General features: G+C 34.4%; 1 protein-coding gene across 2 annotated transcripts; it reads left to right on the top strand.

Moving 5' to 3' along the window:
- The first annotated feature begins 1,858 nt into the window (after nt 1-1,858).
- On the top strand, nt 1,859-21,766 carry LOC140752261 (lysosomal proton-coupled steroid conjugate and bile acid symporter SLC46A3). 2 transcript variants are annotated; one of them, XM_073086484.1, is made up of 5 exons: nt 1,859-3,291; nt 15,237-15,338; nt 17,413-17,634; nt 19,971-20,127; nt 21,652-21,766. In XM_073086484.1, the coding sequence occupies exons 1-5, from the start codon at nt 2,310-2,312 to the stop codon at nt 21,749-21,751; spliced, it is 1,563 nt and encodes a 520-aa protein (XP_072942585.1). In that variant the 5' UTR covers nt 1,859-2,309; the 3' UTR covers nt 21,752-21,766. The 2 variants fall into 2 exon arrangements, with proteins under 2 accessions (XP_072942585.1, XP_072942586.1); XM_073086485.1 differs by lacking the exon at nt 21,652-21,766 and having other exon boundaries at nt 17,413-17,630; nt 19,971-20,105.
- Nucleotides 21,767-22,191: the final 425 nt, after the last annotated feature.

Raw genomic sequence — 22,191 nt, 5'->3', positions numbered from 1 at the left:
AGGCAGAATTATGCGATAAACATAAATTGTTGTACTAAAAATAACGAAAAGTTACTTTTAGTTGCTTGATAACCTTTTAACCGCAAACCCGCGAAAAGTGTCACAAAATGAAAAAGGGATTAATAATTTAAAAAACAAAAGTTTTGAATTTGGAATGAACTTTTTTTCATACCCAGACTCTTTATTAAGTGCCAGTAACATAGTTTGGCTATTAAAACCTCTGAAGAACTAAATTATTACCAATAATGTTAAAAAATCAAACCCGCCCGTTTTTTTTGCAAAGGAGTGTATAAAGATTTAACAATAGGAGTGAACGACAAAAATTCAATAAACGCCATGACGTGTTACGCCACTTGTCTACACTATCGTGACAAACATTAACCTTCTCGACGATAAAGATATTTAAACAATTGTCAGACACGGTCGGTTCACTAAACTTAGTAACAACATTTTTAGAGTTCCGTACCTAAAGGGTGAAAACGGAACCCTATTACTAAGACTTCGCTGTCTGTCCGTCTGTCACAGGGCTCTATCTCTGGAACCGTAGTAGAAAGACACTTGATTTTTTTACAGAGGATGTATAACGGTGGCTGCTATAACAAAATATACTAAAAAAATAAAGTCGGTCTAAAGGGGGTCTCCATACAACAAACCGGTATTTTTCGATGTAACTTTTAAACCGTACTAGGAAAGCAGTTGAAATTTTTACAATCCATTTACTATTATAACTGCTATTATAATAAATACAAATAAGAACAATAAAACATATTTTAATATGGTTATTTCAAAAAAATATAAGTAAAATATAATGCACATTTGGTGGTACGTAAATCTCCATGTGCGAATTCGACTCGTACTTGGCAAATTATTAGGTAGTTATTGTATGTACGTCATGAAATTAACATAAGTTAAAACTGCTGCTACAGCGATATTTAGTTGAGTTATTTTTTTGTAATATTTTAATTAGTCTTAAATTACGTCATGTATCTCTGTTAAGATGTGAATGCATTAATTGTGTTATTATATTTTTATTTCATATAATTAAACAAATAAACTTCACATTTTTTTGTATTTTTCCTTAAATTATTCTTAATTTGTTTAAGTATCAATATTTATTTTTCATAAAATGCTACATAAATATATTAAAGAAAATAATACCTTTATATATTAATTGTTTGTACATTACTGCCAAAAAACGCGTTAATTCTATTATACGTTAATTAGCCAATTAAACCTATTTTTATCTTTCGTAATTTTAAATAAATCGAAAATTAATGCATAGGCGAAAAATAAATATATTATTTTTGCACCTGACAAAAATTGTTATTAAGTTTAGCGTTTACTTACTTAAAATAACGGTCATAATTATTTTATTTCTAGGACAATTAATTTGGTCAATGAAATATGGGATAATTTAATAATTATTTGATTAGGCTCCATTTTTTATGGTCACACTACATATTAATATTTTTCCACGTATTAATCATGAAATATTTTTTGTTAAAAAATTATAAAGTAATTATTTATTTACTTTATTTCTTTTTTTGTATCTTGAATATAAATATATTTTTCAAAATATCTGAATATTTTCCAATACTGTAATTTACCACACTTGTGATTTTTTCAGAGTCGTTCCGCATGTTTTTTTATTCTAGTTTTTTTTTTTTATAAAAGTATGTATGTTTATTTATGTTTAGAATTATTGCATAATTTTCCGTAATTTATTTTTCATTACTGTATTTTTTGCTTCCGCGCGCCTTTTTAGGTCTCGTTTGAAGTTCAATGTGTTATCCTCGTAAAAAATTCGTTAATACATGTACCATGGTTTTTATTTGTTAGCGCTTCTACTCGTAGTTAGTGTTTTAATTTAAGTTAATGTGGTACTGTCGACATACACCCGACTTCTTTTATATTTGGAATAAAAATGTATAAATGTTGAATCAATAGGCTTTGTTTTTGTGATAAGACATGGGTAAAGAATGTTGGGTGATGCGTAACTCAAGGTGCTCTGATAAATGCGCTATTTTATTAAAAGTGGTGTCGACTACGGTGAGACCTCTGTTATCGTAGGAGCCGAGATGCGAGCGCCTCGCGATACATGCGCCGGCGCACTCTCATATCGCGCTTCATTTTACAACCTGACATTAACAACTCTGGTTTTTGGAAACGACAGTCAGAAAGCCTCGGATTAAGCGTATAGACAGTAAAGGGTGCCAGCGTTTCGTACAAAGTTTAGTGTTGTGCGCGGTTCGAATCACAAATAGTGCCTCCACTTTTACTAACTCTCACTTTTACAATTGCGTATTAATATGAGTTCAAGTGTAAATGTATGCAGCACGGTAGACCTGACCAAATCAAATATACGACTAACGGATAACATTGAGAAGAGATCGTGGCGGGAAAAATCTAAAGGTTTTATAAAACAGATTAAATACTTCTTTCGAGAGACTACTGTCGAGCCATGTTTGTTTATTTACATGATGAGTACTGCGATATCTTCGCTTGCGGTGCAAAATATGCACTTGGAAAAATCATGCCGAGTGAACTTCGAATTCGGAGATGATATATGTGATCGGATAAGGGATAGAAATACTACAGGATTGGAAGAGGAAATGAAACAGGTACAGACGTTGGTGGCTCGTATAATGGCTTGGAAGTTTCCGTTGCAGACGACGATACCAGCTGTGATGGCGTTATTCATCGGAGCATGGAGCGACAAGACTAAAAAGCGAAAAATATGCATTTTGTTCCCGTTCACTGGAGAGATAATCACGAATATAGGTTTGCTGCTAGCGACGTACTATTTTTATGAATTATCGCTTACTGCGACGGCGTTGATCGAAGCGTTGCCCGCGGCGTTCACTGGCAGTTATATAATAATATTTATGGGTATGTACAGCTTCATGGCAGACAGGACGACGATGGAGAATAGGACCTTTCGTCTGGGACTAGTGGCGATATGTGTTAGTTTGGGAACTCCCACAGGGACGGCACTCAGCGGTATATTGTTACGCGCTTTAGGATATTATGGTGTATTTTCTTTGTTACTGGTGTTGCATATCGTTTCTGTTATATACGGTATTCTAAGAATTGAGGATGTTATTCCGGTCGAAGAGACTAAGTCAAGCGCGAATCAAACTTCAGAAAACAATGTAAACAAGAGATTACATGAAGTGTTTGGACTTGTAGCGAATACAGTAATGGTTGCAGTGAGACCACGTGCCTTCAGATTAAGAACTCAGATATTTATGGTTCTTGCTCTGTACATTATTATGGTGGGACCTTTATATGGTAAGTAATAATACATAACGAGAATATTTATTATTGATTTTCAAGTAAATGACATGTTTAAATCTGAAACATCGTTAGATATGACATCTTATTATCTTTTAGTTCAAATATAAGCTAAATTTATAAATAGGAGTCATTATCCTCTATCAAAACTAATAAATGTTGCTTATCTGTGTTGCAGTAAATGCGCTAAGCATAACACCTTATCACTAGTCTTATAGACTTTAGAGTCAGGAACCTCACATTAATTTGTTATTATTAGTTTCACAGTTAGAAAATTTTAGTTGAAAACATGTATTTATAATTAACATATTTATAATACACCATAATTATTATTTATCATATATCTTAAGATCAATCCATTTTTTAATTTATTGATAATTTTCGCGCGAATAGTCAGTGCGTATATTTTAAGTAATCAAGAATAGTGTAAAGAAAGTAGAGATATAGATTATTTGACTGATTAGTGGGCAATGTTTTAAATTCTACAAACAAGTCTAATAGATAGTGACGTGGTGTTAGAAGAACGAAACAAAGTTGTTACCTGACGTTCCGTAGAGCAGGTACTATGTACCTGTCGACGACTCTATCATCTTAAGGTAGAACCCTGTCCCATTGATATCATTAACAAGTGTCAATAAGCAGTGACCACTTAACTAGGTCCTCTTAACATCTATAGCAAAAAATGATAATTAGCTACAATCAACTCAAAAGTACGATATCGGTTAAGAGAATACAACTTTATATGCAAAACAGACGCACAAACGCGAGCGAACGCCAGATAAAAAGTTAAACAAGTGAAACGCAGATAAAATTATTTTCAAGGAACTTCAACTCATTAGTGTATAGCTAATAATCGAATATGTATGACTGCATTTAGGTCGTTCCACTCAAATGATCGAGGTAAACTAGTATTGTATCACGCAAGAACTACCACACAGTGACATGGTTAAGTTTTTATATGAATTTTGAACGCTTTTATATATACTAGGTATATGGTTATGATATCAATACATAGATTTGTTTTTAAGTTATTAAAATATTTAACTATGAATAGCTACTAATCGAGAGCAAATAGAAGTGTAGAGCATAAATAGTGAAATTAAGTAATTATTCGTCAATATTTGTTCTGATGAAAATAAAATAATGAAGTAATGTCGATAATGATACGGTGAAATAATTTCTGGTTCCTGTTTTTGGAAACTTACAATAAAAATAATTCTATTATTATTTATTAAGTTTCAAAAACATAACAATAATATTATTTTAATTAATTCAGTACAACGACTTGAAGGGGTAACGATTACCATACCGCTCTTATATACGGAGGTTCCGGGTTCGATGCCCAATTCAACAGAAAATTAAATGATTTTAGATTTCCAATCTTAATCTTGGAACAACGTAGACACCGCTATTAAGAGCTACTATTTAATAACAATATTAGTAATACTAGTTAAATATAAAATAAATAAAAGTTAGTAAGATTAAAATTAATTATTATAAAATTAAAATATCTATTACGTACTAATTAAGGATAATACTTACACGACTAACCTAAAATCTGTAGCTAAACATTTATCTCCTTGTAAGGGATTATATTTTGTACCTTCAAGAAAAGATAAACTTTATAGGATCTTATCAAAGTTTATAAGGCTTCATACTCGGAATTATGTAGGATTTCGAAAATAAAAAAATACACACAGATTAATGAGCACTGAACCATGTGGAAAAACCCCGCTGAAGTAAATGTTAAAATCACTTAAGTTTTACATTGTAATATAGTTGTACATATTTATTGTACAACCTTGCGTGGTAAATGATTGCCAATTTTACTTCAGCTCCTTCTATCCGGCTGGCACTCTGGATGCTACCATGTTATTGCGGTCAATGCCGTGCTGCATTTTTAGGGTGCCATACCCATAGGGTATCAACGTAACCCTATTACTTAGCCTCCGCTATCTATCCGTCCGTCACGGGTCTCTATCTCTTGAACCGTAATAAATAGACACTTGTTTTTTTTTACAGAATATATACCAACATACCACAACAAATACAAACTAAAAATGAAAACTTGGTGGTACGGAACACTTCGTGTACAAGTCCGACTCGTACTTGGCCAATTATTATTTCTACATGCTTATATAAAATGACTACTAATAATATGAGGTAGACAACCGTCAACAATCAACCCGTCGTCGCAGAGCTAAAAAAAATGTAGTGAAAAAAAAACTATGATTCAATTCGTCCGTGTTTAATAATCAACCAATCCAAAATTTTGGCTACCAAACATAAACACTTGACAATTTCTTCATACACCCAATATTAATATTCAATCTATTCAAATTTTAGCATACTAAAGATTGATTAGATAATTATAGTATGAAGTAATAATTGTCAATGTCGGTCGCTCTTTGATTGAGAAAACATTGGATAGATACTTAAATAGAAATTTTAGTAAACAAATACCTTAGGGTGCCAAGGGGTAACCAAGTAACGCACTTTTATGTTAAACACTAATTATAAAGTTCTGATATTAAAGCTACAATATCAGCATACATACCTTGAGTTAAAAAAGGTATATTTTATAACTTTGTATTTAAAAATTAATGACAACATTTGCATAACTTGTTAGCTCAATATTACCCATGCATATTTTCATACAAAAACTGCTAGCTATTAACAATAATGTTAGATTTTTGGCTACAAAAACAAGCCGATAGACGAATTATTTATCTATAATTTGAATCAATCAAATATTATGATGAAGCACTAACAGTAACGCAGTTAAATGATGCTATTTTTTAATAATATTAAAGCATCAAAAGAGCAGTACAATCCACCTAATGGTAAGTGGCTACTGCCGGCAATGCATGTGCAATCCACCAGATAAGATTAGATTCCTACTTGACCACAGATGTGTCACTACCACTGAGTACCAAGTTGGAACGGATCGGATAAGTATGTCTCTCTTACCACATCTTAAAAGCGGAACACTTCAGTCCTAAACACCGCTATATTATACGGGAGAATTAAGTAGAAATAGGTTCCACTAACTTCAAACAAAAGTTGTTGCTCACGCCACCAAGCTAACTAAAATGATATAAATACAAAGATCCTTATAAGGTGTGGGCAAGATGTTGAAATTTATGGACATTTATATAAATATCCTGTCTTCTAATAGACGCAGACAGTTAAACACATTAATTAGCATAACCGAAAAAGGATAAAATACAAAACCGCAAACCTTATAAATATGAATACAAAATCTAGTTGAATATTTAAAACCAATTTATAATAATGTCGCAATGATTTAAGAATTTACATATACATTAAAAGTGGCGTATAAACGCGTTACTACTGAGAACATACTATTTTTTTAATTAAGTTAATTTTTGCTTTATATTTGTAGTTCTGACTACCCCTAGGGCCTTTTTCTATCACACGGGTTTAATTGTCACCGTTACATCACAGTTAATAGTATCATCTGCCTTTAGTCCTAGTCTGTCTGCGTGCCACTCGCGTCCTACCGTTTCATAGATGCTTTTCCTGTCATATAAGCCACACGAACACAAGGTGTGGAGAGACTGCAGCGGATTAGTCGCATGCGGGCGAGACATGCGCGCTGATATAAACCTGCGTGACTAGAAAATGCCCTGACGCTGTGGTGACGATATCTGTAGGTTCACCCCGAAATTTCGGATATTCATCCGTAGGTACACTACGAATGTTTATGGCGAAGTAAAGCCCTACCGAAATAAACATTCCGTAGAATTAATGACTGGAATACCTTACATGTCACATGTTACATGCATATCGATTTGATTTGATTTTTAGTGAGGATGAAATATTCTGTGTCTTAGTTTTAGGCCTAGTTGCATTATAATATCTTCAGAATTATCTGCACAGAATTAGCTTATTTCCGCGTATACATATATAATATACTTATAGATAAAGGGAAAACCTTATCAGACTTACGTCTTAAAAGGCTAATGCAGGCAGGGCTCGTCCTATGACGAGGCCAACCAACGTTGCCTAACGTCATCGTCTTGCCTTTTAATGTTGGCGTACTTTCTAAAGTACTTGTTCTAAGGATTATGTGGTTACCCGGTACGATCTACTCGTATATGTACATTTTATATGATAAAACTCCTGGCAATTTGACTGTGGTTACACTTCCGTTGTATCTATTCCTGCGTCATAACAGCGGTGTGCAAGTGGTGATGGAGAAATAGTATCGATCCAGGTTAATGTTCAAAAGCGGCAACTTATTCTATTTGGGACATTTTATCATTTATGGGCGGCGTTGAGTACTTACTGACAAACTGAGTTACGTAAAAGATATGCACAGTTCCTAACAGGACCTGCCTTTAGTACTGTGGTATTAATTTATTTTTCGCACCTGAAATATAAAGGTTAATATTTCCAATTTCAATATGTGTTAAAGATTAACACTTCGTCTTTCACCATTATAGTCGGAGGAAAATGCCGTAAGGATCCTCCGAGAGGGCAACAATCCATTTTGGCCAAATGTTGTTTCACATTCAAGGTTGTGCGAAGAATGATTTCAAATAAGCTACGGTATTCCCCTCATGTCGTAAGAAGCGACTAAAAGGGAGCTACCAGGGTACCGTGCGGCAAAACTGGGAACTTGCCCCGCCCAACCGATGACCTCGAAATGATATGCGGCCGCAAATCGTATACACTCGAAGGTGTGGTAATCAAGGCAGAGCCCTACTGGGATACTGCGCTCAGAGGAATCCGGTCGTGAGGACTGATGAATTACCGGGGGCGTTTTATTGAATAAAAAACCCACATGACCCGGGTGTATTTCCCACGGCACCGATACCTTGAAGGTTTTGAAATATTTGTCTATTTATGTGTATGGTACTATGAGCTAACGCAGAAACTACTGCACCATATTGGATAAGAATTTCACTGCAATATAGAGCTTTTTAACAGGCTTCTTTTTACCCCGAAATCTTTCAGTTCCTTCAACCTTCCAATTCCAGTGCAAATTTGTAATAGAAATCTAAAAACAGTGGTATGGGTTCAAGAACCTAACATTTTTACGATTCGCTTATTCTAATTCGGTACTACTTTAGAAATCAGTTTGCAATTTTTGGGCATACAAATTCACTTCACGTTTACTTTACCCGACAGAAGAGACTAACGTTGGAGCGAACGTATGTAGGTACAAACACGAACATGTCCCTTTCTTGGGAATGCCTAAAACGGCTAGATGATTTTAATATATGAGATGCCGTTAGAGTTGTTTAAGGCTGGCCATATATGGACTGCTCGAGCAGTTACCCCGTTATCAATATACACGGACCGCTCTTGCAGTCAGAGTCAACAGCTTGAAGCTGCTATTGATAACTCCTTGAGCAGTTAATCTAACTGCTCGAGGAATTCAATTTCAAAAATCAGTAGCATCATGGATTATGAAGAAAAAGCACTTCTGCTGCTTTTGCTCATACGACGACGAAGGCGGCGTAAAAATAGAAAATTGTGGGTTCATCCAATATTGGAAAGACGAAACTATAATAGAGAATTTAATCACTTGTTTTTGAAACTAAGACATGACGAAGAAAAGTTTTTTAATTATTTTAGAATGTCAATCTCATCCTTTGACGAATTGTGTAATATACTCAAAGAAAAAATTAAACGTGAAGAAACGGGCTGAGGTAACTGCGTGAGAGCAGTTGACAGCTCGAGAAGTCAGTGAATGGCTGGCGACTGCTTGACCGCAAGATGAAAAATCACCGTGCTGTCAACCGCCTCAAGCAGTTGCAACTGCTCGAGCGGTTCGTGTATGTACGTACTTATAAGTCTGAAGTTCACTATGCAGTCGCAGCTTGAAGCATTCGATACTGGCTGCTTCAAGCTGCTCGTGTATGGCCGGCCTAAATTAGAGGATTTACATAGACCATATTACTTGCCTTTTCAGTTAATTATTATATTTTTGAGAAATCGGGAGTTTTGTTTTTATGTATCATAAATAATGGTTATTAGTAGTAGTAATAGTTATCATCAGATAGTGTTGGCAATCTAAACACAGTAAAATAAGTGCTTCATATTTCTAACCAGAAAGCCAAATACTTAGTGTCATAGAAATTGATTCAAAATTGGCAGATTTTCAAACAAACTTTTAATTCCAATATAACCCCCTTAGGGGTGGAATATCAAGTAATCCTTATTTATTGAGTGCCAACGCCATAAAAGGAACCTAATATTACAATTTAACGCTTCTATCTTCAGTAGATTAGGCTCTGTTTGATGATAAATTAGTCAGTCAGTCGGGACAAGTGTTTCTATGAGTATAAATGATGTCTGACATCATTCTTTCTCACTCACACCGAGACTAAGTTTTTGTTTCCACGTGTATAGTGTTAGAAAAGATAATTTAAAATGGCATTGACCGTGTAGAAGCGGCTAGCGACGTATATATTTGAGAATAATACCCATAAAACATGTAAACTTTTTATACGTACGAGTATATCTACTTGCTAACGACTTCAGAACAGAAAAAGTAATCCTAGCTAAATTATATAAAATCAAATTAATAGTTTTATTTTACTGTACAAAATATTCTTTATACCTATTAAACTGAAAAATTGTAGGTAAGTATATCGTATGTATTGTCCCTGTAGTTCCGGGACAAGAATAGGGCTATGGTATCCCCTGCCTGTCGTAAGAGGCGACTAAAAGGGGGATTCTGGGGTCGCGGGTGGCAAGAGTGGGAGCTCGAACCGCCCGGCCAAAGGCCCCGGGAAGGACGGCAGTATTTGTGGTCGTATACCGTCGCACGCGCCTGGTGTACCTGGGCGGAGCCCGACGGGGCAACGCGCTAAGAGGACTCCGGTTGCGTTCCTTTCGAGATCTCGGAGTCCTCTACGCAGCGCCGAGGACGGCCCCCGGGGGGGTTTTAATACGATAAGAGTCCCACATAACCATGTTGCTCCCACAGCATCGGATACCTTTTCTAGGTTTGCCCCTCGTGAAAAAAAAGAAAAAGCAGTCAAATATAAGGGATCAAACTATTAGTAATTACTTCCGGTAATACATTCCATCAAACCCATTTTAGAATATTTAGAGCATTAATTTGTTGTGCTCCTTACATATTTATTTAAGTGCATGCCGTCATTTACATTTAAAATTTTATCGACTCGTTTTACACGTACGTTAGCCACTAAACATAGTTCCTTTTAAACCGAGGTCTCTCCATAAACTAAGTTTGAAATCAGTCCGAAAGTTCGAAAATTAGGAGTGTTACTTACTCCCGTTTATTTTCAGATTTAGTATTTTTATACATGTCCATCTGATAGTAAATCAATGCCACCAATGAATATCTGGAACCAATTCCATGTAGAACTGGTTCTACCTGAAGACAATCATAAATGCGTTACCCTTCTTGAGGTAGTCCTCAACCATCTTAGTAGATGGTGGCCTATGTAAGTTAGCTGGCATCCAGACGCTGAACTGATTTAAGCGAGAAACAAGTCTAGTGGTGTTACCTTCGGGAATGAAACATATTGGCAAACTTTTATCATCATTGTTATCAAGCACATGCGAAACAGCTATAAGCGCTTGTAGTAGAAAATATCCGAAACTACGGACGAAATAGGGATTCCGTGTGTACGAAGTAACTTAGAACATAGCAACTCTACACTGCTAAAAAAGTGCGGATTATGCAATACTTTTATTAGTGTCTATAGCCAGAATCTCATCCTTTGTCAGCACCACGCAACATTGATTGCACCAGCGTAGCAACACGCTGGAATGTTGCATGCAACATGTTACTTAAGCGTTACATAATTCGACTATCGACGAGCCCCGACTTGCCTTACAGTTGCGTCATGAATGTAAATGCAGTTTATCTGTGTGTAATTTCAAAGTGCGTTTTGCACTTGTAAGTTCTTGGTTTGTTTAGTATCACTTTGAGTACGTATTTAGCTTATAAATAAACCCGTTAAGCTTATCTGATACAGTGTTCTAATTAAGTGAATCTTAAGCCTAATTAATGGAAATCATTGCACTAGTTAGGGAAACATCTAAAGCTGAATTAAAATTTCTGTTTAGGGTCTAATTATTTGTTTATCATTTGCATATATATATTTAAGTTAATAATTTAATAAAGTTATTTTTAATTAGGTCGGGTTTAAAATTATAGAGTCCGTGTTATAATTAAATCTTGGTATCTTTTCATGCCCATTACTTCCACTAATGAATCAGTTACTTTTAATATTTTGGATATTTTTTTAGCTCGTTTAACCCTGTCCTTGATTTTCTGAATAATACTGATGATATTCTATTTCTTATGAACATGTCGACCATTTTACCGTTCTCAAATATAGCTAAACAGCATCAGTTATAACCAAGAGCCAGAAGGAATGGGTAACGTTGACATACACTGTAACCGGATTAAGGTAACCGCATCGGATCTCAAAGGACGGATTCCAAGTTTAGGCTGATATGCAGATGAATACCCCTACGTAATGTCCCTGAGGATAACCGCTTATCCATCTAACCTTTGCTCTATATTAAGCGGTGTAGATAAAACGGTCTATGTACATTACTAAGTATCTGTATCTACCATCATAAAATTATTCAGCCCTCTTAGCGTACGACAAATTATTTTAAAATATAGGATAAACTTCCGAAAAGCGCATACCGCCGATCAATCTGAAATTTGGTAGACTAACGTATTTTGACCTCCTGATCACGAATATCATAACGAAAATTGGCGCAAACGCCATTTTGAATAAGAAAAACGAAATTACCATGATCCGCAAAGGGCGAGGAACGTAAAAGTCGCGCGTACTCCTTTGATTTATATCACAAATATATTTACTTGTATCTTATAATATATTTACTGTTATCTTACATGGTCTACTTGTAAAATCTTACAAGTAGACCTAATTCTGCTTGTAAGATTTTACAAGCCAATGACCGACATGTGGCCTACATAAAAATTCAGAACCAGAGTCGAAAATTTGTATGTTCGCGTGGCTAGGAATCGAACCCGAACCTTTGCGTGACTTTAATAATATTCTTAATTTATACCTACCTGAAAAACGGTTATCGTATTGATCGATCGCTTCGAATGCGATTCTCATATATTAGGTATGTTTTAAATAATCAAAATCACTGATAAAAGATGTTTAAGTGACTTATGTAAGTGCAAACCATTAATCTTTGTCAACTTAAATTATTTCATCATAAGAGTAATATATAAGTAAGATAAAAGGCTTTTAAAACAAATCTATTTTGGTTTTATAACCCAGGATCTGATTTTCAAAGTTGTCATCATTATCATCAACCCATTACTGTCCCACTGTTAGAAGAAGCTGAAGAAGCTGAAGGATTAGGCCGTAGCCCGTGGCGCTAGCCAAGTGCGTATTGGTAGACATATAAGTACATTTGAAGTTTAGATACTTTTTTTAAGATTTCTCAGCTATACAGGTTTCCTCACGATGTTTGCCTTCAACGTTCAAGCAAGTGATAATTAATTTGTAATACACACATAACTTTGAAAAATTCGAGGTGCGTGCCTAGGATTTCAACCTCGGACCCCCCGATCAAGAGGCAGTGTTTCTTAACTACTAGGCTATCGCTGATTTTTTTTTATCTATAAAAAAATATTGATCTTGGTATTCTGCGAAGGAGAATATCGCAAGGAAACTTGTAGGTTTTCATGCGATGTTTTCCTGCGAGTTGCAAAAGTTCATAAAAGTGTGTCAAGTCTATCAATTTGCACTTGGCCTTCGCGGAAGACCTGGCCTAAATTCCACACTTTTAAATTGTAAGTAATTTTCGCGTCGAATTCAAAATGTTTACCCAATATAAAAAATAAAATATTAATCAAGTTTTCTACACTAATAACCCCAGTGGTATCACCTGTTATAATTATTAATATAGAATGATAAATTGTCATAGTCGCCCATGGACATTTGTAATCAATCCCAGATAGGATTGGATTCCTTCCTGAGTTCGGCCACAAATGCATTGACCCCCAAGAAAGAAGTAATTCCTCATATATCTCACCACACTTTTCAAATCATATCACAGCATCGCCTAACTTCATAGCTTCTGCCTTATAACCGCTGCTATAAAGCAGAAGTCATGATAAGTAGGATGGAGGTGCTATTGAACCATAATAGATTCTACCACCTTTCTAAAATATTTTTATATTTCAAATTTCCCTATACACTTGGGGTACCCCCTATATTGGATAACCTCTATGCACTCCCTAAGAGGCTATTAGGGCTGTTTTAAGGGCGGGCAGTCGTTCTTAACACTTATTTTACCCGGAAAAAATAATAAGCAAAAATGGAAGCAGATTAACAATTCAGGAAGAAATATCAACGGGTTGCACTCCGGGAGTACTGGTAGAAGTAAAAACTTTCGAAGCCTAACCTGAATAATAAAATATAATAAATAAAAAATGAAACTGACATCCATTGACATATTTTTTTATGCTGACACCGAATGACATCTTAACTTTTGCGGTTTGCCTTGCCATCTTACGAATTTTCGATCAGGCGACATGTCCTGACGCGACTTTAACATTTTTACCCGTTACAAAAAGTGCACAACGCCGCTAAAGAAGTCAAATTTCACTCCAAAAATATTATAATTTACATTACATTAGCGTAAGAAAATAACAAATACTGTGTTTAACAAACTACCAGTATTTGTAAAGAACTGGGTATTGACACATGTTAATGACCTTACACATTAGTATATGTCACGTTCGAAATCTAAACTACGGCATTGTTTAAACATACTAAGCTGAACCCTATTAATAAACTCTGATAATGGTATACATAATTGTTATTTACAATGATAACTACTGTTAGTTAGTTTAGAACGCTGTAAAAATATCCTTTAAAATATACATTAGTAGTTACTAAGACTTTCTTCGTTTGGACTTAAGGTTTTAAATTAAAATGGTCGTAACAAAAATCTATGACTATCATTTTTTGTGGATATCGGTTGAACAGTGTAGATCAAATAGTAACCTATATAGGAATTTTCATATGCTGTAACGCCATCTATTGGCGAATAATTGCAAAATACGTTGTCTGACAGTAGAACTCCTATAACCAAAGAGTATAGCCTAAAACTACTCGAATTCCTTTCTATACCGAAAGGTATATAGCTGTTGTACATTATAAATGCTTAACCTATCCAAATTTACACAGATCGGAATTTTACAATGTCTAATATGTAGAAATTCTCAAGTGTCGGTCTTTGGTAGGGTAAAAATTGAATACATTGATTAAATGTGCGGCAAAATAAAAAACCTCCTCCACAATATATTGACCTAAAAACAAAACAACGCCAAGTCGTAAAAGAGCAAGAACATAAAAAGCAACGTTGCCGCCCCAATTGTCATTTATCCGAGCAAAATACCAAACGTCAATATTGCCAATATACGTCAATATATACTTCTTATTTAAAACAAATTTCCCCCAGTTTAAGAATGTAAAACTTCCGTAGTTAAGCCCAGACAGCCAAACTAGGACAAAAACAAGAAACATTTTTTTGTTCAGTATCGTACCACTTAATAACAATATGAATTAGGAACTTGCACGAGTTACTTGCTTTAAATCATCATTAGGTTTATCATTGTCACATTTTGGTTACAAGATAACACAGACACACATACTACATACACAGGTACTTAGGAAATCATTTACATTTTTACTTACTTAAGATATTGCATAATAAAATGCTTCTATAGTTTAATTAATAAAATAAATAATCTAGGAGTAAAATATATTTACATTTTGTAATCATTTTACTTTAAATAAATTTGTCTCACTATTAAATATTCAGTATGGTTATTTTACAAAATACATAGTTTCAAACAGTGACTCCGACAGGTGAATAACTTGTAATACAACAAAGCATGGATTTTCACACTGTGTAACTTTTTTCAGGTGATTCACAAGTCAGTTATTTGTATGCGATACGTAAATTCGGCTTCAAAGAAGTGGAATACAGTGTTTATGGCACAATCAACATTGTCCTTGGTTTGATCGGTGAGTTGAGTTGTATTTTTTTTATTTTTTAGGAATATAAAGACGGTTGGTTTTTTTGTCCAGGTTTGATCCATATATTAAATTTTGCACAAAAGTATTGTAACAAGATTATCCCTTTTGATTATTGAATGAATATTGTGTGAAGTATTAGTTCGTACTAGTGGCTAATAACTTATTTTATAATAAAACGTAATTGGTTTTTGATTCTTTTTATATATTCAGTTTTTTTATAATCAATAGTACAGCGTTACCAATTATGACAGCAGTTATAGTTTTGACTTATAGTATTAGTGTTATATTCTGACTTGAAGTGCAGTACAGAAATTTAAAAGCTCACTTAGTAGGTACTTACTCAAATTGTAGCATATAGATAGAACCTTTCTCTAGCAGAACTTTTGTTCAGCAAGTGGACGCCTGGGACCACTTTGTATTCGTTGAAATGTTAGCCTGGTTGCTCCTTCTAAAAGATTCCTAGATTTTCATGACAAACAGATTTATATATTGAACTATTTACCACCATTGTACCATCATTGAATTCTGGTAAAACTAAAACATGAGATGTACCTAATATTAAGTAACAATGTTACTCATGGTTAAAATCCCCAGAAATGATTTCTGGGCACATTAAGGTTTGCCGAAATAATTACAAGGAAAAGTTACACTTCCTCATATACGTTGTAAGCAATTTGTAATCGTTTTAGCTGAGAAAAAGTCAGCGAATTTAGGCAATCGCGGCGAATCACTATAATTTGAAGGAAAACCTGAGGTATATCAATACCATAGAAGCATTTGATTGAAACGTGTACGCTTACTTCAAGCTTCTCAAATCGACAAAGAGCGAAAAGATTCTGCCTTTCACATAACTTTCACAAACTTTCAATTATTGCATTTTAAAACCTGACTAAGAATGTAAAACCTGATACACAAAATCATTATATTAATGTATGCATATCGCATAGTCGGTAAAAGCTCAGTGGCTCTCAAACTTCTGTCACAAATTGACAACCGGGCTTAAATCTCAAGTAGTGAAAAAAATCTTGAAATCTTCAGTCTAAGCGTTCTACATAATTATTAGGTATACGATAAATAACATCCAACAATAATATTATACATCCAATTGAAAGAAAATATTCAGCTTCATACATTCCACACATGCGGAAGACGCTATAACACTTGATTTGTTTTTTCAAAATGAATCTGTTCGTTTCCTGTCTGGGAAAATACATTAAAAAATCTTATTAATTTATTGTGTACTCAATAATTATGTAGAACGCTTAGACTGAAGATTTCATCAAGATTATTTTTTATTAAGGAAACAGTTTTAGTTTATATTAAAATCGGCCTCGTAATTTTTTTGACCATTTTAATTTCGTACTTGCACTCTTGAAATATTGACTCTGATACTCATGAAATATTTATTTTAATTATTATCAGTTAAATACGACAACTGATTTCATTCAATACTGTATCTGCTTACGCCAATCGTGTTTGCTTTGCCTAGGTCAAGGTTTGTGATAACGAACTGCATTCAACTCTGTTATCGATCTTGTTATTACATTTAGGCATAGTATGTGATCACGCAACGAAACTTCATACTTCATAATCAACGGAATATATTTATTGCGTTCTAAATATATTTTTATTAATACTAAACGTTGCGTGTAAATGTATTATTGGGTTAAAAATACAATCGAAATATTTTTATTTCGTATGAAGATAAAAAGATGGCCATATGTGGGGTGAGCTTACTCACGGAGGGATTCCATTGGATCTATTTTTCATTTATCATTTTTATTGTTTGTAATTTTATCACCCATATACATATGTAATTACATGTATTCAGCCATTGTAGTAAATGTTTTGTGAAAATTTTAACTTTCTACCTATTACAGTTCAAAACATAAAGCGAAAAACGCCGAAAAACAGCGGATCCTTGTATCGCAATACCCATTTTCTTTAAAGATCTTGTTATATTTAGTATTTGTTGTTATAGCGGCTACCGTAAGACAATCTATTCTGTTTTTAACCGTTGGTACGGAACCCTAATACATAACAAAAAAAAATCTAATTTCAGGTACATTCTTCTGTATATCCATCCTATCAAAGAAGCTTAACGTGCATGACAGCGTTATCGGAGTCCTCGCAGGAGTGAGCAGGATAGCTGCATGTTTCGTATTTGCGTTCGCACCAAACAGAATATGGTTCTATTCAGCGCCAATTTTCAACATCTTCAGCCACACTGGTCTCACCGCCATCAGGTCTATAGCAACGAAGACTGTACCAACGGAAGAAGTAGGTATGATATTTCAACAGTACCACATATTTTTAATGATAAAATAATAAATATTAATTTTGAACGTGAGCCTAACTTTCAAAATTAGTTATTCAATCTAAGGTAAGTTGCTATTTCTGAGGACTTTTTATATCATAAAGTGTAATAATTTGTAAGTAATGTATCAGTTGCGCTTTATTTTCCCTCAATAGTCTCAAGCCACATTAAAACTGTTTACTTGTAAAAAATCTGTGATAAGGGTACATCTAAAATCGAATCCTGTATGTTTTAATTTCGAATGCATCAAATGTACCTTTATACACTTGTCTAACTCCAATGGATTCAATCAATTAAATTTTACATAAAAATTGCTTATATATTTAACAACCTCTTAGCGCATTGCAATGTAGATGGGTATTATAAGAACAATAAATGTTTAAAACATCAAACGGTGAGATTCCTAATATCTTTATTTTCTCCCATAAAAGAGATAATCCCCTCCTAATCCTCTTACAGGTTCTTTACCCAGGTAAATCTCTAACTGATACATAGCCCGAGGTTTCGCTTCAAAGCAAATTACAGCAATAAGCCGTTGAAATCCATATTTAGCAACCAATAATGACAACATATTACACACATTACTAACGCAACAAGTAATTTCTTAGGTTATACAATTGCAATGAAAGTGAGTTAAGACGATTAAGCGAGTCTGAGACTGATGAAATGTTATTTTGTTGTGCTACTATAGTTAAGTTGCTAGGTAAATATTTATACTGCTAGGCACGCGTGTCCTCTCAGGATGAGAAGGATTAGGCCACAGTCCACCGCGCTGGCCAAGTGCGTATTGGTAGACTTCGCATACCTTTGAAAACGTTTTTTGGAGTTTACTCCTTAAGAAACGATTTGAGTTATAAGGCCCGGTACGGAAATTTTATGAGGAGTAAAATCAAGTGTAACACGAAAAGTTGAGGCGTTACGTAGAAAGAGACAAACATATATATCCACACTTTACGCGCAACACCAGTGAAGTCACTGAATAGAAATGTCATAATTTTATTTTTTTGTACTAGTGACGTGAAGGAATGCGTTGTATCGGTAAAATAGGTTCACAGACTACATATTAAAAGTATTTTTAGCCACAAATAAAACTTAGATAATTTAAAATAAGCCAAATACGAAGGTGCTAAACTCGGACATGTATACATGTCCGTGGACGGTTACGGTACATTTCGTTTCGGACATGTATACATGTCGCTGGGCGGCAACGTACAATCACCACCATTACAATCCCTCCTTTTTATTACAATCATCATATCCTCTCAAAAAGGAAGTAGCGTTTTTAACCAAAATATGAATCAAGAGTGCTTTTATTAATTTAAAATACAGTAAGTTCAAATCCCATATGAAAGTAATTATTACAATAAAAATAATTAGCAATATATAAAACATTAAAACGTCATTAACTATTTTCTATTCGATATATATCATAATTATCGTTCAGGAGTAAACTCCAATCGTGCGTCGTAGCTGACACACACAACTTTTTTTTTTTAAAGATTTCACAGGTACGCAAGTTTCTTCACGATGTTTTCCTTCACTGTTTAAGCAAGTGATAATTCATTTCTAATACGCTCATAACTTTGAAAGATCAGAGGTGCCTGGTAAGGGAGACATACTTTTCCGAGGCATTCCAGATTAGTTCTTAGGGGTAGCGACGCATCTGTAGCCGATCTCAGGTAGTCAATCTAATTCTATTTTGGGTTGATTGCAGATGTCCATGGGCGGCGGTTACCATTACCATCAGGTGGACTGCACGCTCGTCTGCTACTCAGATATTATAAAAAAATAGTCTAGCATACAGTTGATGGTAAATGACAACTGCAACCCTTTGACATTAATAACTAACTCCACATAAGATTACGAGTCCTACCTGAGCTACAAACGTATCTAAGATATTTAGAAAAGTTCGATAACGTGATTCAGAGTCATGTAACGCCATCTCTTGGCAAGTTATGGGAAATTGCCAAAAATAGATAAGGAATGTTAAATGTTGGATTCTTCTGTTCTATCACCCACCGCTGAGACTTGCGCTCTCTCCCACATTGATGGTTGAGATCTAGAGCAGGCTTCACCACGCTGTTCCAATTCAAATAGCTAAATCAGAAGTTATTTTCGCGTTATGGTCGAAATACAACCATCACAATGGAAATTTTAAAAACTTCTTATCGATAACACTAATGACAATAGCTACCTTAGAAAAAAGAGAACACGTTCATAAACAAAAGATAAAAAGTTAACATTCTCAACTACTCCTGCAGCCTATTCTACATCCACTAACAGGTTTTTATATTTCTTTTCAGCGAAACTTAGTTCATTAATGGGAGTGATGGAGGCACTAGCCCCATCTATATACATGCCGACATCGAGTTACATCTACGTGTCCACAATACAGACGTTTCCGGGCGCCTTCTACATATTTGATGCAGCCCTTACTGTTGTCGCTTTGGGGTTGTTCGTGTAAGTAGTAAAACCCTAAAATTATACTTTTGTTTTGTTGTTTGAGCCAAAGTAAGTAAATCTACCGGACAATCCGTGGAGACTTTACCGAATCATAAATAGGACAGAATATATTTCTTAAGACTAAGTATGTATAAGCCCATATAAGTGTATCTGCCTTATTTAAAAACATGGTGTTACCAGTTTATGCTCTACCTTTAAAACGAATGTCATGTCTTCAATAAAATTTGCTAAACCGTAATAAAAAGCTTTATTTATTAAAAGTAGTAAAAATACAGGTTATTTTTATTGCAAGATCCCAAATCGAACAATAAAATCCGCCAAAATATGTCCTAAGTGGTGTCCTAAGATAATTGGAAAACACACTTGCTGTTTATCTTACTTGATAAACCGGTCAATCCTCTTACTGAATTCATATTTTTGAATATCACGTGAGATCGCTTTCACCATCACAATATAATTTTCGCAATACTCTACGATCTCCAAAAACTTATGTAACTACCACGTTTTGTAATAAGCGGATATCCAAATTCAATTTCGAAATAAAACCGTCATCGTCAATCCATAAGTGTGAATTTTTAGCGTTGAGTGAGGTAACTAAGCTATGAATCTGTGCCAAATCTACCAATATTGGTGGTTATTCAGTAAAAATGGTGTATTTCTTCACTCTAACCAATCCAATAATCATTGTCCAGTCTGCAGCCATCGAAGATGATTATCTCGCTCTTAACCCTTTTCAAATTGAGAGAATCAAAGCCAAATAGGTACATAATTTGACAATAATGGATTGAAGAAGAAGAGAGATAATGCATCAGCAAATATCTTCAGACAACTGAAACAACCTTATTTAATCTTAAACTATGTGCTGCAATAATCAGTCAATTAATAGACATCAAATTATATGTTTCTAAATACATACTTACATCTAACAAAGTACAAACTCTCTTAAACATATTTGTTTTATTGCTGATATTACAATATTTCCTCTGTTCATTGTTTGAAGTTAAACGCCTAGTAAAAGGAACATGGCAATACAAAGATTTGATTATAAATATACTGAGTGCTAAAATTATTTTGTTAATAAAGTTTCATTGACATTAATAGTCATATTTTTTGATTGGAGTAGATGTAACAAAATTTCATACACTGCACTTCACTAGGGTAATTAGGTATGTAGATATTGCCGCCTATGAATGTAACGAGTAATTAAACTGTAATACATCTACACTCTACAACGTAAATGAAATAATGTTGACTGAAATAAAAGTAAATATACTTGTGGTACCGCAATAGTACAAAGCTCATAATGCAATGTACAAAATTGATCTTGTACCTACCATTTTACGTATCAATAAGATTTGAAAAAAAAAATCTCAAAGGTATGTGAAGTCTACCAATACGCACTTGGCCAGCGCGGTGGACTATGGCCTTATCCTTCTCATTCTTAGAGGAGACCTGTGCCCAGCAGTGGGACAGTAATGGGTTGATGATGATGAAGATTTGAAATAGGTTCATTTCTTGCAGGTATATTTACGTCCTGGTAAAAAGAAGAGAAGCCATAATTGTTACGGATCCGAAGAGTAAAGAAGAATATGCAAGAACAAATGAAATTTCGCGATTTTGATCAAATATATTGTAGATTATGGGTTTTCAAATAAAACTCCAACTTGAATCTTCAGTTCTTTTCTTCTTGTTTTTATTCCGAGGCGTACACACTTTTCCATACAAAAAGGCGAGCTTAAGTACTTATTTTGGGTACCGCAACAGGCGCAGGCTCAGTCAGCAACCGCGTCCTATTGCCGTCCCTTTCTAACATAGCCTGTCTTACTCTTACAATTCTATGCTTACACTCTATTGCTATCCTACTCTTACATATCTATTCTTATTACGTAGGACTTATATCTATTGCAATAAAATGTCTTATTTACATAGTCTTAATTATATACACAAGTTACATTAATCAACATTTACATTTAAATTCTTAGGCCGTTGTCGTCCGTAATATTCTCCCCCCGGCGTAGATTCTTCGAAGCCTCCTCCATCTGAAGGACGGCAAGCTTCGTC

This window comes from Epargyreus clarus, unplaced genomic scaffold, assembly GCF_041222505.1.
Source record: "Epargyreus clarus isolate Ecla_fem2 unplaced genomic scaffold, WU_Ecla_fem_2.2 ptg000024l, whole genome shotgun sequence".
Lineage (NCBI taxonomy): Eukaryota > Metazoa > Arthropoda > Insecta > Lepidoptera > Hesperiidae > Epargyreus > Epargyreus clarus.
This window is presented reverse-complemented; position numbering and strand designations above follow the sequence as displayed.

Bases quoted from the DNA above. Each gene is read 5' to 3' on its own strand.
- LOC140752261 (XM_073086484.1), top strand. From the start codon at position 2,310: ATGAGTTCAAGTGTAAATGTATGCAGCACGGTAGACCTGACCAAATCA. The intron at 15,339-17,412 runs GTGAGTTGAGTT...ATCTAATTTCAG, and splicing joins CATTGTCCTTGGTTTGATCG to GTACATTCTTCTGTATATCC. The intron at 17,635-19,970 runs GTATGATATTTC...ATTTCTTTTCAG, and splicing joins TGTACCAACGGAAGAAGTAG to CGAAACTTAGTTCATTAATG.